Source organism: Festucalex cinctus, chromosome 10, assembly GCF_051991245.1.
Source record: "Festucalex cinctus isolate MCC-2025b chromosome 10, RoL_Fcin_1.0, whole genome shotgun sequence".
Taxonomy (NCBI): domain Eukaryota; kingdom Metazoa; phylum Chordata; class Actinopteri; order Syngnathiformes; family Syngnathidae; genus Festucalex; species Festucalex cinctus.
This window is the reverse complement of record NC_135420.1, coordinates 25,378,996-25,395,973: the sequence shown is the minus strand read 5'-3', so window position 1 is coordinate 25,395,973 and position 16,978 is coordinate 25,378,996. Positions and strand designations below refer to the sequence as shown.

The 16,978-nt window shown below is 39.9% G+C and overlaps 1 protein-coding gene across 2 annotated transcripts in view; it reads left to right on the top strand.

The window, feature by feature from the left end:
• Positions 1-16,978, top strand: part of sema6bb (sema domain, transmembrane domain (TM), and cytoplasmic domain, (semaphorin) 6Bb) — a 179,056-nt gene that overhangs the window by 72,803 nt on the left and 89,275 nt on the right. For both annotated transcript variants that reach the window (XM_077535552.1, XM_077535551.1), the window contains exon 3: positions 15,967-16,094. In XM_077535552.1, the coding sequence (XP_077391678.1) occupies positions 15,986-16,094 (109 nt within the window). In that variant the 5' untranslated portion in view covers positions 15,967-15,985. The remainder of the gene's footprint in view (positions 1-15,966; positions 16,095-16,978) is intronic.

Genomic DNA, 16,978 nt, shown 5'->3' with positions numbered 1-16,978 from the left:
TTGCTTTCTGATTGACTGCAGTGTCAACTTCCTACCAGTAGAGGGCAGGTAATAGACTGAGTTGTACGTAGACTGGAAATGTCTGTGTGGATGACGTAACGGGGAAGATTTGGGGTAAAAAAAATTGTGCTCGACTTATCCTACATAATTGAGTCCCACCCTTTAGTAGTGCAACGCCACTTTTGTATCCGGCCTTAAGGACCAATTTTATGTTCTTTGTAACATGTTTGTAACTGACAACTCTGCTGTCCTTTTGTTTTTGTTTTTTTGTTTTTTGCTTTAATGCTTCATTTTAGTTTAGTTTGTATTAGTTTTACAATTGGTTTTATTTATTTGTGTATTTCTTGTGCGCAACATTATAAATAAAGTTGAGTTGAGTTGAGTTGAGTTCTAAAGTTGTATGCATCGCAACTGACGTCTCAACCCAGGATGGTCTCGCTTTTGTCATTCCTTGTTTGACAAGTTGCCGAATTGGATTTGTGGCTTGAATTCCCGTTGCGAACTATTCCACGGAGAGCCCTGCAAGTCACTTTGCTTTTTATCTGAGTCATCGTTAAATTGGATGGATGGATGGATGATTGATAGATGGATGGGCAGATGGTTTAGTTTAAGCTAAACTAAGCTTAGCCTGGGTTACAGAATCTTTGCCGCTTCTTCCGATTGCATTTTTAAAAAAATCCATCTGTAAGATGTTAGTTTTTCTAAATGAATGACATAAGAGGAGCTTAAAAGTTTTTGGTATGTATTTACATGTCAAACTACTAATATTGTAAACCTTTTTGGGGGACTTGCTGTACTCTCTCACCCTGTGCAAAAAAAAAAAAAAAAAAATCTCCCTCCCGAAGCCGTCTCTGTAAGCGCACTAGCGACGTGCATCTTCCTCACCTTCTTGCTTTTGCCCTTCAGATTTTCAAAGCGCCGACTTACACCGTACCGCAGCAGCCGCCATCCAGCCAGCCTCCCCCTGTGCGAAAACCACGACCGAATCCACTCTGACAAACAGATCCTAAAGCCTCGAAGCGGCGGGAGTGTAAAATGTCAAGCTTGTGGGTAAAAAAAAAGAAAAAGAAAGACGTGGCCTTTAGGTTCTTAAATCCCGTCAAACGCATCTTGGAGGTCGACTTAATTTGTTGTGATGGGGATGCAAAAGCAGGGAAGGGAGTGCGAGCGTGAGGTAAAGGCAGTGGTTTGACGCAAGCTGCACATAAACGCTGAAGATAGAGACGTATGTGGCCGACTTTGGCAGCCTCGCTCTTGATTAACATGCTCCTCAGACACGGTGAAAGGGGGGGGGGGATCAAACTTGCACGCAGCCACGACTGGCGAGTCCGCCGCGCATGCGTGTTTGTTTCTCGTTTTGTTTTGATGGCTCGATCCAAGATGCGCACGCGCGCACGCACGCACAACTCTTTTGTTGGCAGCCCGCGCGTGATTGACACTGCAGCGGCGCGCGTTTCTATTCCACATGAGGTGTGACATTCAAAAGAGATAAAGCAGATATAAAGGGAGCCCGGAGAAAATGATACAGGTGGAATCGTGGCCAGCGAATTGGAAGACGATGTGGTCGTCACGGGCGACCGAGATTGAGGTGAAAAGGGACTTTGAAAGAGATTCACGGATGACTCATGCAAAATGGCCGTCCTCCGGCGCTTGCCTTCACTTTTCCTGCCGGGTGCCTTTTTTGAAAATTGCATCGCGCTGTTGTTTATGACGGGGTGTGTTGCTCTTGGCGCGGTTGTCTTCCTGTGAGATTGCTGAACACAGCTGCGGGACACGTCATTGTGTGAAGGCCGCGTTCGCATCGCAGGCTGCGTTCCCGCGACAGAAATATCGAAATTTGGATATGTGACGCGGCAGCATCAAATCTTGATGTCCTCGGGCGTCGTCCCCATGTGGGTTCAAAGCTGGCAGGAATTTGTGGCTCTGCAGCGGGTAGTAACCGCAAAATGCACTCCGCCCATCCGTCCGTCCATCCATCTCTCATTTGTCATCCATCCATCTGTCCGTTCATCCGTTATTTGCCAATCAACTATCCATCCATCCATCCGTCCATTCATCCGTCATTTGTCAATCAACCAACCATCCATCCATCTGTCATTGGCTGTTCATCCATCCATCCATCCATCATCCCTCGTTTGCCAATCATCCATCCATGATCCATCCATCCATCCATCCGTCCTCTCATTTGTCATCCATCCATCTGTCCGGCCATCATTTGCCATCCATCCTTCCATCCATCCATCCATCCATCCTCTCGTTTGTCATCCATCCATCTGTCCGTCCGTCATTTGCCAATCATCCATCCGTCCATCCATCCATCCATCCATCCATCCATCCATCCATCCAACATTTTCCAATGAATTATCCATGCATTATTTGACATCCATCCACTCTGAGAGGTGGGTTACATCCATCCATCATTTGCCAATCAAGCATCCATCATTTGCCACCCATCCAATCAGCTATCCATCATCCATCAATCTCTCATTTGCCACCCATCCATCCGTCTGTCATCCATCCATCCGTCTATCCCAGCTAACTTTGGGTGAGGTGGGTTACAGCCATCCATCCATCCATCCATCCATCATTTACAAATGAACATTCCATCCTCTCGTTTGTCATCCATCCATCTGTCCGTCCGTCATTTGCCAATCATCCATCCGTCCATCCATCCATCCATCCATCCATCCAACATTTTCCAATGAATTATCCATGCATTATTTGACATCCATCCACTCTGAGAGGTGGGTTACATCCATCCATCATTTGCCAATCAAGCATCCATCATTTGCCACCCATCCAATCAGCTATCCATCATCCATCAATCTCTCATTTGCCACCCACCCATCCATCCGTCTGTCATCCATCCATCCGTCTATCCCAGCTAACTTTGGGTGAGGTGGGTTACAGCCATCCATCCATCCATCCATCCATCCATCATTTACAAATGAACATTCCATCCATCCATCTATCCGACTATCCCATCTAACTTGGTGATAGGTGAGTTGCAATGGATCCAATCAGATTATTCTGCCATCCTGAAATTTTAGTCATCAAGTCTTCATTTCATCTTCTTCTTCTTCTTCTTGATGGACTTACAGTCTCTACTTGCATACTCTGGATCTATTTATGCACAAAAATTTATTTCCTAAGAGATATGCTAGCCAAATAGTAACATCAATAGCAGTTCTGTCGTATAACTGTTTTCTTGGCATTAGCAAAGTTTCTGTATTATTTACAACAATGTTGGAAATTATCACAGTGTGTGTGTGTATTTTTTTCCGTTATTGACTTCACACAAAGCCTCTCTCCCTAATTGTGATGGATGGATTTGCTTTTAGCCTCCCGTTAGTCTCGGAGTGTGTTTTCTTTTCATGGTTAATGCAGTGACGCCGGATTCCTCTAGCGTCGCTGGTTTGAAGAGTGATTTATGGCCTTGGCCCCTGACCCCTGCCCCGCTAATGACGCTTGTAAACTGGGAGTGAAGCCGAAGGTCAGGCCTATCTCTGCTGTCGTGATGTCACAGGATGCCTCGGACCCGTCTCTCATGCTTTTGCGGTTGGTTCAGAGCCAGCGCTGTTGAGCAGGCGTTAACGATGAATGAATCATCATATGAAAGTCATGTGGAGGGTAGGCAAATAAAAGGGAATCGGAATAAAACCCTGATCTCAGCTCTTCTGCTTCACTCCCCTGAAACATTAGACCGCTAATTAACACAGAGACACGGACAGGATGTCTTTGTTCTTACTCCCGCTACATGGTGACGACAGATGCTTTGTTGTCCCGGCGTCTCGGCAGCTCTAATTTGGAGGCCTGTGAAGGTTAATGACAGTGACACGACTCTGGCGAGAGCACCGGTTAATGCTCCAAGATATCCATCAACAGTTTGCTATTACATTTACCGATGTTTGGAAATCTTCATAGGACATCAATGATTGTCTTATTCCGGCGTCAACCTTCAAGGCAGATTTATTGACACTACCGGTCCAAGGTTGCATTCGAGGAAACTGGGAAGTTTTTCAACAATGGCGTCCCCCCCGACAGACCCTGAATAACTGTTCGTCTAATTTAGTCACGTAACCCAACGCGAGTTGGAATGACTGCCTTAACCAGAACGACGAACAATTTATCGGTATCGGCAATCTTTGTTGTTTTGCATTTGCCTCCAACGCGTTCTTTGAGGTCCGAACTCAAGACAATCCAAATGGGATAAATCCGACTTCCCACCTTCCTCGAATGCAACACAACTCTGATCGAATGCCTATATCCGATACGTCTTTGTTAACCAGAGGTGAGGGGACTCAACCCACATATTAACTCATTCACTGCCAGCCCAGTAAAAATGGATCTTTGACGTAGGGCTGCTCTATTACGGGAAAAATAATAATCATGATTATTCTTGGCAATAGTTGAAATCACGATTAATTAAACGGTTATTTATGTTTTGGCATGAAATAAAATGTTTAAGTGTTTAAAAATATTAGGACCAAAGTAGAAGAAAAATAGAAACACTATAATTAAGTATTGAACCAAACAGAATTTATTAGAATATATATTTATTTATGTTGAAAAACGTGAAAGTTGGAGCGCAGCATATGCACTGTGCAGTCGGGCAATATTTGTTTTATTTTCTATTTTTTTGGGTACAAAACAACAACATTTTTAAACATAAAAAAAAATGTTAAGACAAATAAAATTATTTGAAACACTATTCAAGTTCCTTTTGGATGAAACAAAATTGATCAAATTTGTTATTTTAAAATTAAAAAAAGGTGCAAATATATAAATTTAAACAAATCAATAATTTTTTTTAGTTTGATTATGCTGATTTTGTAATTGTGGAGTGTCATAATTGAAATTATAATTGAATTTCGATTAATTGCACAGCCCTACTTTGACGTGTATAGCCGTCAACGGCACTGAATGAGTTAATCTTTAGTTCGACTTGAATCACAAGGCTTAGAACTTAGGACTCGACTCGACTTGAACTACATTGGTTGAAAGGTTTTGCTGTTTGAAAATCTGCATTTTAAAGATAGTGAGTCAAGTTTTAGCCAAGTGACTCCCAAGTCCTAAAACTGGCTTACATCTGACTCAAGTCAGGCCATGCTACTTGAGTCCGCCACCTCTGGTTTTGGTGCATTCGCCTTTTCAGGCCTGCTTCTGTTGTCACGTTTTCTTTCTAATAAATTTGCTTTTCGAGAGCATGGAATTCTATAAGCGTCGGAGACATCGAGATCTGGATAAGTCATCGAGAGTTATGTGGTTTTTGTTTTTTTTTTGTCCTGTTGCGCACCCTCCAAATATGTCCCACGTCATGCAGTGATCTGCAGCGCTGCATGGGAAAAGCAGCGGTCGGAACATGAAAGGTCACCCCTCATTTTTCATCTTCCGTGCACTTTTCCGCGCTCAGCCTTTTCTCACCCTCCTCTTGCTCTTAACGCGTGCGATGTTATTGGGGCGCCGAGGTTTCACGGCCATGCAAATACGGCGTAAACCAACGCTGGCTCGCTGGCGTCTCATGCAAAGGAGAAATAAATCATGCGGACACGTGTGTCCAGGGGAGGCCATTGTTTATCACTTCAGCCTTGTGAAGGAGATAAAGGGAACACTCTGTAATTTGGCTTGCGTGAGCACCCAGGACTAATCAAAATGGCAGCCCCAGATGCCCGAGGATGTCCAATAGATAAGCCGACTAGAATGATAGCGACTGTGGAGAAAGGTCATGCGGCTTTTAATAGACAACAAGCAACATTTTGTGGCAAACTCAAATAAAGTGACCCACGAGCACAACATGAGAAATCGTGAATTACGAGGAAGTCTTACAAATTCAAAGCGTGGGTTTGTCTTTCTTAGATCTCCCACGGTCAGCTGGTAACAAAGGACATTTTTTTTTCACTGAATAGTTTTTTTTTTGTGGTCAAAATAAAAAAAAATATTTAGATATTTTTTACCTTCAACAAGTAAACCTATTAAACTGCCAGTGTGGAGTAAACATTATTTTTCTTGCTGACGAGTATGTTTGAACGTAATCGCAAGGACATTTGAATGTAATCGTGATGTTGCTAATCACATGATCAAACCCAGACAACAGGCGAACTGTGATTGGTCATTACCTATTTCCTCAGCACGGGTTATGTTATCTTCAGTCCACAGCAAGTGGGAAAATGTGTTTTTAACTCATTTGCTCCCAATAACGTGTAAATACGTTTTTTTTAAACGTTTTAAGTGTCCCAAAGACGTATTTATACGTTTTGTTTTTTGTTTTTTTTTTATGCTAGAGCATACAGAAGGCTTTGATGCAGCCTCTCAACTGCAAAGAACGGTTGCAGAAATGGTAGTTATTACACAAGTGGCCAGCAGGTGGCAGCAGAGCAAAGGAGATCAACCAGAGCCATGTAGAAAAAAAGCTAAATTACTTAAAATTTTGACTAGATTTGTGAAAACTGATGAAACTTAGCTCTCTTCTAATGCTAATTGCTGCAAAATGGTAACAGATAGAAACATACTTTTTTTTTCCTGATGAAAGAAGAGACTTTCTTTTGGTAGGTTCCATGCTTTTATAGCAATTGAACACAATATTCTGTGGGCCTTGGAAAATCAGTCAGCTTAAAATAATAACTTCTTACTGCTGAAAATGACTCAATGACTCAAGTAGCCCATTAAATATATAATATTTTACGTACTCGCAAATACGCTGAAATGTACTCGCCAGTCAAAAATATTTACCAATTTGTGTTTTCAATGATCTGTCTGTCTGCCTGTTTGAGCACAACACAAGCGGTCGAAGCATTGAACCCAGAGGTACGCCTCATACATCAAAAGTTTAAACACAATAAGCCAATCGAAGTATTCTGTGCTGCACTGTATAAGTGTCTGTTTCTTTGTCTTTCCGCCTCACTCATTCCGTACATTCTTTGGCTATATATCCGCTGCAACTCCCCCTCGCTATGTGAATGCCTTACTTGTATCCCTCACGCTCTCTCACCTCTCGTTCTCTTCAGCGCGGCCCGCGCTGCATTGTTTTTGTCATTTCCATTTTCCTCGCTCGCCCTCTTCCTACTCTCCCACCTTTTTTTTTTTTTTTTGCTTTAAATCCTCCTGCATCCTCCCAACTCATTTCATTCCCCGCTCGCCACGTCCCCGCCGCTCATCGCGTCATTTGTTATCTGTGATCCGAGTAGCATCCGGCTATCATCCGCCCGTGATTGCGCAGCCTCGCCACGCTCACTCGCTAACATGACAATTAAGCCGGGCTCTGGGAAATCTGTCGGGTGTCTTTGAAGCTCACATAAAGTAAAATGGAACAATGGAGCAAGCTTACTTTATATCCTATTACGCATACGCTCGTAATTCTCAACTGTGTAAAAGTCCTGAAGGACGTCACTGCGGAGCCGGATGCTAAATCACTCCTTGGAAGGTTGTGCGTGACGTCATAGAGACTTAAAACCTCAGCTCAGTGACCCTCGCCGGTTGTTTGATACAATACGGGGCTGTTTTTCTTTATTGAAAACGCTTGAAATTTTGCTGGAACGGATTAATGGCATTGACATTCATTTCAATGGGAGAAATGGATTTGATATAAGTACCTGAGTAACAAACATATTCAAGGGCCAATGCCTTTCAATTGAATTTTTTTCCTCAACATTTTAATTAATTTAATAATTTTACTACGGGTGTCAGGCGATTAAAATTTTTAATTTAAATTATTCGTATGACTTCCATGGTTAACTCATGATTAATCACAAATTTTATATCTGTTCTAAACAATAAAATGCACAATAAAATATTTTTTTCTAAGTTTCATACTCTTGTTAACATAGAAGTAGAAAAAAGTTAAACTAATAGAAATATGGCTGCATCTTTTAGTCATTAACTCTTTTACTGCCACACGTTATGAAAAAAAAAAAAAAAAAAAAGAACCTCCACAGTGCCATTTCGCCAATTACGAGCATTCATCAGATTCCATCAGATTCCGTCACAATTCATTTTAATTCCATGCACCAGCATCCCATTGAAAAGAGACACAATGCTGCCATCTGCTGGCCATAGTTAGGTGGTGTTTTTGATTCCACAACCCATTGACCAGGCAGCGCTGCACTTAGACGTTGCTCCGTCCATTTAAGAAAGAAAAAATAAAACACGTAGATGACGTCATTTCACGTTTATGGCAGCATACATCGTGATTTTACTAATCGTTATTAAACGTTTTTGGCAGTCAAAGAGTTAATATAGTAATTTCATAATAATTCATAAAATTGAGTTAAAATTAAAAAGATGTACTGTAAAAAAAAAAAAAAAAAAAGTGTGATATTGCTTTGCGTTGAGGTCATTTTTCTGCCAATAGATTGCATAATTGCATTTGTAAGACATTGGTGACAGCTCTTTTCATATTAGGAGATATCTAATCTTCAACATGAAGTAACGTGAAATTCTGCACATTTTTTAAATTGTTAAATACCACTTGATCCCTAGTGCCACATTATTATTAAATTCATTACTGCTAAATCTGGACATGGACGTGTCTGCTTCGTCGCAACTGAAATTCCTCCAGTACAGGCTTCATTTTTAAGTAATTGCACAAAAAAAAAAATAATAATAATAAAAAAAAAGTGGCGTTAAAGGAACTTTAAATTCACTCAAAATTAACGCACTAATTTTGACACCCCTAAATTTTACATAAAATGACTGCGTTTCCTTTTTAAAGCAGTTATTAAAAGTTGATCAAAAAACCAACTGCCCAACAAATTGAGTCGACCAATTGTTCCAAAATGAGAAGACCACAAAGCATCGTTAACTGCTTTAATGCGAACTCTTTCAATTTCGATGAGCTGTTGATGTTTTGGAAGAGAAACGAGGAATTTCAGACCTCATTTTGTTGTCAAATCAGGGCTGGCTCACCAGGGAGCCAGGATTTAATCAACCGTGAAAACAAATTTACTTCCCAAATAAATAAGTACAATTTCACATTTTAATCAAGAAATGATAATGCGCCTTGTAGCTTTTTAGTATTCATGCCGTTACCATAATAAATAAAATAATGATCTTTATCTGGAGGAGTTCCGTTCCGCCTGTTATGAGACGTCTCCTGCTGCTGTTGTTGCCAAACAATAAGTGAAAACCAAAAACAAAACAAGTGAAATCATTTTCTAACTTTTGCTCATTTTAGCTCATTCGCAATCTCCAGTGCATTCCGAGATGTCACGTCTTGCGTCTTATGTCATGCAAGTGTGCGCTAGACGCTTCCTGCTATCAAATTCGGCTTTTTTTTTTTTTTTTTGCGTGCGTGGAGATCGGAGCAAGATCAGAGCAAGATCCAGACAAGAAAGTGGGAGGTTGCGCTACAAATTTAAAGGTGGTGTTTGAGAGCCATTTGTCGTCATTTTGGAGCCATAAAGTCAACATTGGGCTTTACAAATATTTCCTTAATTAGCCACTTTATCCACTTTATCCATTTGATTGGTTGATTGGTGTCTAAACTACGGCCCGCCGTCCATTTTTTCAGTGGCCCGCGACATATGCTAAAAAATGGCGTTTGACTCAGTTCAAATAAAATAAACAGTGAAGGTGCCATTAACCCTTCTGCCATATTACAAATAAATTGCTTCATATACTTTAGCATTTTTCGAAATGTGCAAAAGCACAAATAAATTATTTGTACAATTTTTAGGACTAAACACAATTTCTCTTCATAAGATTATGTGGCCTTTGCGTCCTTCTGATTTTCTGTATGTGGCCCTCAAATGAAAAAGTTTGGACACGCCTGACTTAAGTAGTCATCGTAGCAGTCCTGTAACTTTTCTGACACGTGAAATTTTTTGCTTGTCGATTGGTTTTGGAGCCATACAAGCAAACTCCAAGTTGTAAAGTTGATTTGCTGTTGAGAAGTCAAGGTCGAAGCCTGTTCCACATCCATTAGCAGTTTTCTGATATTGATTTTTTTTTTTTAAGCGGCGTTATATATGAAAGCGGAAAAATGTAGGGCGCCTTGCTAAAAGGATGACGTGGGCCTTGGAAGTGTGAAAGGGGATTATTAAATGTGAGTACTTTGTTGTATTAATACTGACACATCTGTATAATACTTCACAGCCACTCGAGTTTCATCAGAAATACTGTCAAGGCTGCCAGTTTCCTACAAACCGAAATGTTCAGGAAAAATTCGCCTTTGCACCTGTGATTATAAATATTTGTTGTGTAATTTGTGCACATGCATATTGCTGCTTTCCACGTGTTCAGATGAATATAATGTAATGTAATGTCCTGGTGAAGCAGCATGTGTTTTTTTTGTGTGTGTAATTTCTTGTAAAATAATGACTTTTTAAAGGCACAGTCTGCTGGATTCACTCAGCAAAATGCACTTTTTAAATACAGGATGTTCACACTTTAACTTTCTCTCAGTCTACACATCTGGGTTTATGTTAATCTTTGGTGGTGATTTCGTCCTAAATCCCCACCCACCCAGCCTGTATTTTGCCATTTTGTGTTTGTTTTGTTTTGAAATTCGGTGTTTACACCCCTCCAGCCAATCGCAGAGCGGGGGGGGGGGGGATGTGTCGCAAACGGGGCCGGGCGAACGTGTCGGCTGCGTGACGTCACTCCCGCGGCAATTTGAAAGCACGCATGGATTTTTTTTTTCTTCACTCACTCATTCACACTCGTAAGCTTCTGTGAGTGAGTGAAAAAAAAATGGTTACGGTTACATTTTCAAATCCATGACGTCCTTGAACCGTATCTTACCTCATGTTTCAAGAATATGTGCAGTCTGACGGCCATAAAGCCTTCTCAAATTGCTGCTCATCTGCCGTTAGGGACAGAAGAACTTCAAAAAGGGCTGAAGTGCTTTGAAAAACCTCAAAAGCCTAATTCGCCATCAAAAGCAGATAGCCTGAGGTCCGTCCAAAAGATACCTGAAACCAAAAGGAGGTGTATCGGGACTTTTGGGTTACCCTGTCAAAACATGAAGCAATGACAACTATGGAGGAACAAAATTTTAAATAAATAAATGAATAAATACCAAAATAAAAGGGAAAATAAAAAAAGATATAAAAAAATATAACTGAAAGATTAAATACAAAAAATAAGTACAAATGGGAAAAAAAAAAAAATATATATATATATATATATATATATATATATAAATCAATAAAAACGCTCTGCTCTCACATTTTATGAAATAAATGTGATAGCAGAGTGTTTATATTTATTTATTGATATTTAATCCTATTTACATATTTGTTTATTTATTTCCACATTTATTTTTGCTTTTTGAATCTCGTTTTTTTATTTTTGTATTAATTTTTACTTGTATTTATTTAATGTGTGTGTGTGTGTCTATATATATATATATATATATATATATATATATATATATATATATATATATATATATAAAATAGTAAACATAAATAGAATTAAATATCAGTCAATCAATAAAAACGCTCTGCTCTCACATTTCATGAAATAAATAAATGTGAGTGTTTATATTTTTGTTGATTGATATTTAATTCTATTTACATATTTGTTTATTTCCACATTTATTTTTTTTCCGAACCTCGTTTTTTATTTTTGTATTAATTTTCACTTTTATTTATTTTTTTATTTTACTTATTTTTATTTATATAGTTTTATTTCCATTTATATTTATTTTTTGTATTTAATTTTTGAATTATATTTTAGATCCGTTTTTATTTATTTATTTATTTTTAATTTAGGCAATTTTAATTTAGGGTGAATGGTGACATGCAGATGAAAATTTTTGACATGGCAAATGTCACAAACCTTTCAGAATACATTAGCAGCCTGATTGGCTGACGGGTCAACACAAAAGCGAGGAATTTCCGAGTTTCCCTCCATTCCAGTTTTGTGGGCATTTCCCCACTTTTTTCAACCTCCCCCGGGAATCACCTTGAATTAAAAAAAGCTGGCTAAGGACGAGCGACATCATTGATTGCCCGGCGATTTGATGCCTCGGCCATCCAACTTTATTATCGCGGCGACAGCTCGATGTTTCCTCTGTGACTTTGCCAGGAGTCGGACAAATTGCCGCGTTAAATCCCCGTCGGAAGCCAAGCTGAGCGCGTTGCTGACTTTACAAGTCCAATTTCATTAGTCGCAGGCGCGCGTGCATCCTCGCGGCCCGGCCGGCCGGCCGGCCTGCGGTTTGCCTCCGCTTATCGTCACTCGCCATCTGGATTTGCGCCGGCGCTCGACTGCAAGGCGGCCCCGTCGCCGTCAATCAATCTGGGGAACGTGTCGGTCGCGGCAACCGGGAAGCGTTTGATCTCGGGCGGGATTCTGATGTCCTTACATTGCTCGTTTTTTGTTTTTGTTTTTTTTTTATGAGCAAATGTATAGCTCATTTTTTGGGGGGAACGGCACAACTGCTTGGCGCTCGTCTCCAGACATTTGTCATCGTTACTGAAATGTGTGCGCACGGTCGCACAAAATGCTCACGCTTGAAGGATTTTTTTTTCTTTCTTTTTTTCAATCTAATTTGTAACCATTTAGGACAAAGTAGCTCGACGTAGCTGTGTTGGGCCGCCTTCCGATATTGATAAAAAACTGCTGGTACTTAAGTACATTTCAGCTTCTCTACTTTATAGTTTACTCAAGTAAAGAAGTCAAATCAGTGTTTTACCTACCTAAGTATCAAGTGTGAATACTTGACCACCGTTTTTTTGATTGAACCATCCATGAAACCATTTTCTTTGTGCATCCATTATGTACAGCATACAATGGAATGTCTCCTCCATTGCGGCGCTTATCACTGTCCCGAATCCGTGGTGGTAACGGGCCAGCGCGTGACGCCGTCTCCTTCACCTGACCCCGATGACGCCGATGCGGGTGCTGAGTAATTTGCACCCCCAGCCCCACTTTGATGCGAATGTGACAAATTCCCCATCAAGATGACGCGTCCCGATAAGGTTTCAGTACGCCATAAAAAAGATGTCGCCACAATCGCGCTTTGTGTGCGCCTGGAAATGGGGAAAAAAAAAAAAAAGTGTGGAGTGCAATAGATCGGCTCGCTCCTTTTTATAGGTTATATTAGGACCTCTGAGGTCAGACTTTTGTAATCATAAAACATTTGTTGACTGTTTGAAATTGATAAACAATTCTTTGGTGTTGTCCCATGAAAAGATATAATTACATCCTGTGTTAGAGTAACTAAATCCCGCATCAGCGTAAGCAGAACCGTTCCAGACATTTCGTCGAAAGACCTTCCATTGAAGTGCCCGCTGACTATTTTTCTCCATTTTGTGGATGTTGTCATTGTTTTGTTTTTTTTGTTTTTTTTCCGCTTCGATTGGTTACATAGCCGAATTGGATTAGAGTTAATTCGCTTACACGCAGAAATGTAATGCGCACCACTTAGGCTCCGCTAAAATGAACGTGAACGAGCGACAGATGTGGAGAGGCTTTCGCTGGTGGCTGCGTTCGTTTGATGCCATATGCTCGCAACGTGCCGGCATCAAGCGCTCGCACACGCGTACTTTGATTTTCTTCTTGTCATTCGAACACTTTCAGCTAAATTTAAAAATAGTTTTTCATTGTACTGACACCATCAAGATTTTTTTTTTTCTAATTTTTTCTAGTTTTTATTTTTATTTTTTTTTTTTTTTTAATCCCAGCAATACTTGAACTTCATTCTTGTAAAATTCACATTTTATTTTATTTTTAAAGAACAACTTTATTCTTTAAAAAAAAAAAAAATCTGATCCTTTTCTATTACTTTATTTTGGAAGATTGCATTCTTGTAAAATACAGTTTTTTTTGCGTGTCATTTTACAAATGATTATTATAAAATTTGGATTCATCATCTTGAAATATTGCAATTTTATGTTGTAAAATTCAGATACTTTCACCTCTGTAACTACTCTCTTTTTTTTTTTTTTTTTTTTTTTCTTGTAATATTGCATAATTTTCTGACTTTATTTTTGTAAAATAAAAAATCTTGTAATAGGATTACTTTATTTTTGAAGATTTTTTTTCCGGGCAATAGCACAACTACATTCTTGTAAAATTCAAATTTTTGGCATGTCATTTTACAATTTCTTATGATAAAATTCGGATTCATCATCTTGAAATATTGCAATTTTATGTTGGAAAATTCAGATACTTTCTCCCCTGTAACTACTCTTAAATATCTCATTTTCTTTTTGTAATTTTTAAAATTTGGATTATTTTCTTTTCTTGTCATTCTTTGGGGTTTCGTTCTTGTATAGCGAGTATAGTTTTTTTTTTCATTTAATATTGCAACTTTATTCTTTTAAATTTCAAGTTTATTTTATTCTTTTCTTAAATAAATCAGATAAATAAATCAGATTTTGTGCTTGACTTTTATTAAAATTCTGTACTCTTAAAAACAGTTGGGTCAAAAATGAGCCAATTATTTTGCACCTCACAACCCAATTTGTGGTTCATGTTAAGTTTGGGATGCCTAACTTCTTCCCGCTTCGTTCTTGTAAATGAATATGATGTGAAATAAAGATATCTGAAAAATCGGTACAGAAACCAAATACGTGTCATTTGTTCCTCCCCACTGCTGATTGTTTGCTTTTGCCTTGTGTCATCCAGCAGGCGATCTGCGGCCAAACTCAAACGTGCAGAATAGTATTTATTTATTTAGCTTAAGTGTGTCTCCCCTAACATGAGGGTCTTCAATGGTGCGTGGCGGGAAAGGCGAGCTCAAACGTTTGAAGCCGGCGGGTCGGCATGAAAGCCTCGTTGACGCGGTGACTCATCCCGGCCGCTCATTGGAGCAAGATGTTGCTTTGGAATCCTCGTTGGAAACGATGTTTGTGAAATTTCCAGAGGAGAGCTATTAGCATAACGTGCAAACACGCACTACAAGGAAAGTGATGATTACAAATGAGGCAATAACACTCTGCGGATTCCAGCGCTTTGCACGCAGCTGACGCTCGTAAAGCCTTTGGAGGTTTTGCGGCTTAAGTCATAAAGATTCCGTTGATGCGGATCTTACCGCCTGATGGAGGGGGGGGGGATCTAATAAATTGATGTCTCGTGACTGAAGTAAACTTTGTGGCTTGCTTGTAGTCAGCTCTTGGACGCTTTCGTATCCTGTACAATATCCGAGGCTTAACGTGTCGTACGGAGGTCCCTCACTTTATCGCGTGTTATCGTTAGCATCCCACCACAGCACAGTTTGGGGTTTTTTAATACTTTTTTTTTTGTCTGTTTTGTTGTATGCTGTTTGTATGTGTTGCTGCTGAACAGTAGATAGCTGTTGATTAAAGTTTGGTAGTTACTGTAACATCTACAGTATGCTAATTGGTTTTACATTATGTTAGCATTAAGCTAGTTTAAATCACTCTTGTCAGTTTTACAGTGCATTGGTACTTCGAATGATACATTTGAGTGTATTACCACTCCCAGTTGACGTTTACTGTAAAATTGATAAGAAAGCACATGTGTCACATAACACAAGTCTGCTAGCCTAATGCTAACACACAATACAAATCGCCATGGAGGAATCATAAATTTTGCCGTGTTATAACACTTCAAGCAGTGGATATTTGAAGGCAAACCTTGCAGCAACACATGTAGACTGACAATAGAAGAATACTCACAAGCATATATTCTTTATCCTCTGCAAAAAATGGCTACTATACGGTAGTTTATATCTACCGTATGTATGATACTACAGTCATCTTTGTTATTGACTTTTTTTTAAAAATAAAAATAAAATACCTTCTAGTGCTATTTGAAAACATGTTTGCACATTTTTGCTGGTGGGCATGGATCGACAAAAAAACAGCTTGACTTTAAACCGTCACTGCACTGTCCATAAAACTGAATTTTGAATGAAATATGTCGTATTTGACAAAATCCTCCATCTTGATTGAGTTCATGTTTGTGTGTTTGCTCTTCACATTCCTCCGCTTCATTTGGCAAACACTCATTCCTCCCTCTCTCTCTCTCTCTCTATTATTTCTCTTTTGTGCACAGGCTCCGCAACCCAGTTGCCATGGCGACAGCGGCCCCTCCCTCCCTCTTCCTTCTCTGCTGGCTGCTCCGAACAGCCTGCTCCGCGTTCCCCGAGGAACCCGGCCCTTTAAACTTCATCCCTACCGAAGGTATGGACGTTCTTGCATCTCCCTTCCAGCGCTGGCAGAAATATTCGTGCTATGTACTTGAGTAGATCTACAAAAAAAAAAAAAAGTGTAAAAGTAAAAGGTACTGATGGACTGGGATCCAAATTTGGCCTGGTTAAAATATTAGTCAATGGGGCTCGTGCTTATTAACTTGACTTGTTCTCTAAAATGGATCTTTGACGTCTATATCCGTCAATGGCAGTGAACGAGTTAATCTGAAAAGACACATTGCTCTCCAAACTTTCAAATAAATATAGATGGGTAAATACAAAAAAAAAAAAAAAAAAAAAAAATAAGCTTGGTTACGTCCCGCCGCAGTTCCTTTCCTCTCAATGTGTGCAAAGTGTTGAGGTCACACGAACGGTGGCTGCGCGCATTTCCAACTTTCCCACACACATTCTGAGCGTCTCTGGAGACGCTGCCCCTTCCACACTCAGACTCGGAGTCTCCATGTCAGCTCAGCAGTCTCCGGCGAGCACCGGACCCGGATCGATTGCCGTTCAATAGTATTGACTGATGGCTCCCGTGTCTTCTTAAAGTATCAATTGCAAATGGTAGGCCACAGAGTCGGTCAGGCCCTTCGTAGCAGCAGACTTTCCCACACGTCACCAGCCCGGAATGCTAATAAATAGCAAGTAGCAGGGGGCGGAGCTACGTTGTGGCCAGGCTACTCTTCAGCCACCCCACGTAGCCAATTCGCGGAATTTATTTATTTATTTTTTTAAACCCTGCCTCCAAGCCCTCCCCCCCAGTTGAGATGACTTGTTTGTTCTGTCTGTATGTGTTCAAATATTAGTTGGTTAAAGATTTTATAATTACCGTATTTTCCGCACTATAAGGCGCACCTAAAAGCCTTAAATTTTTTC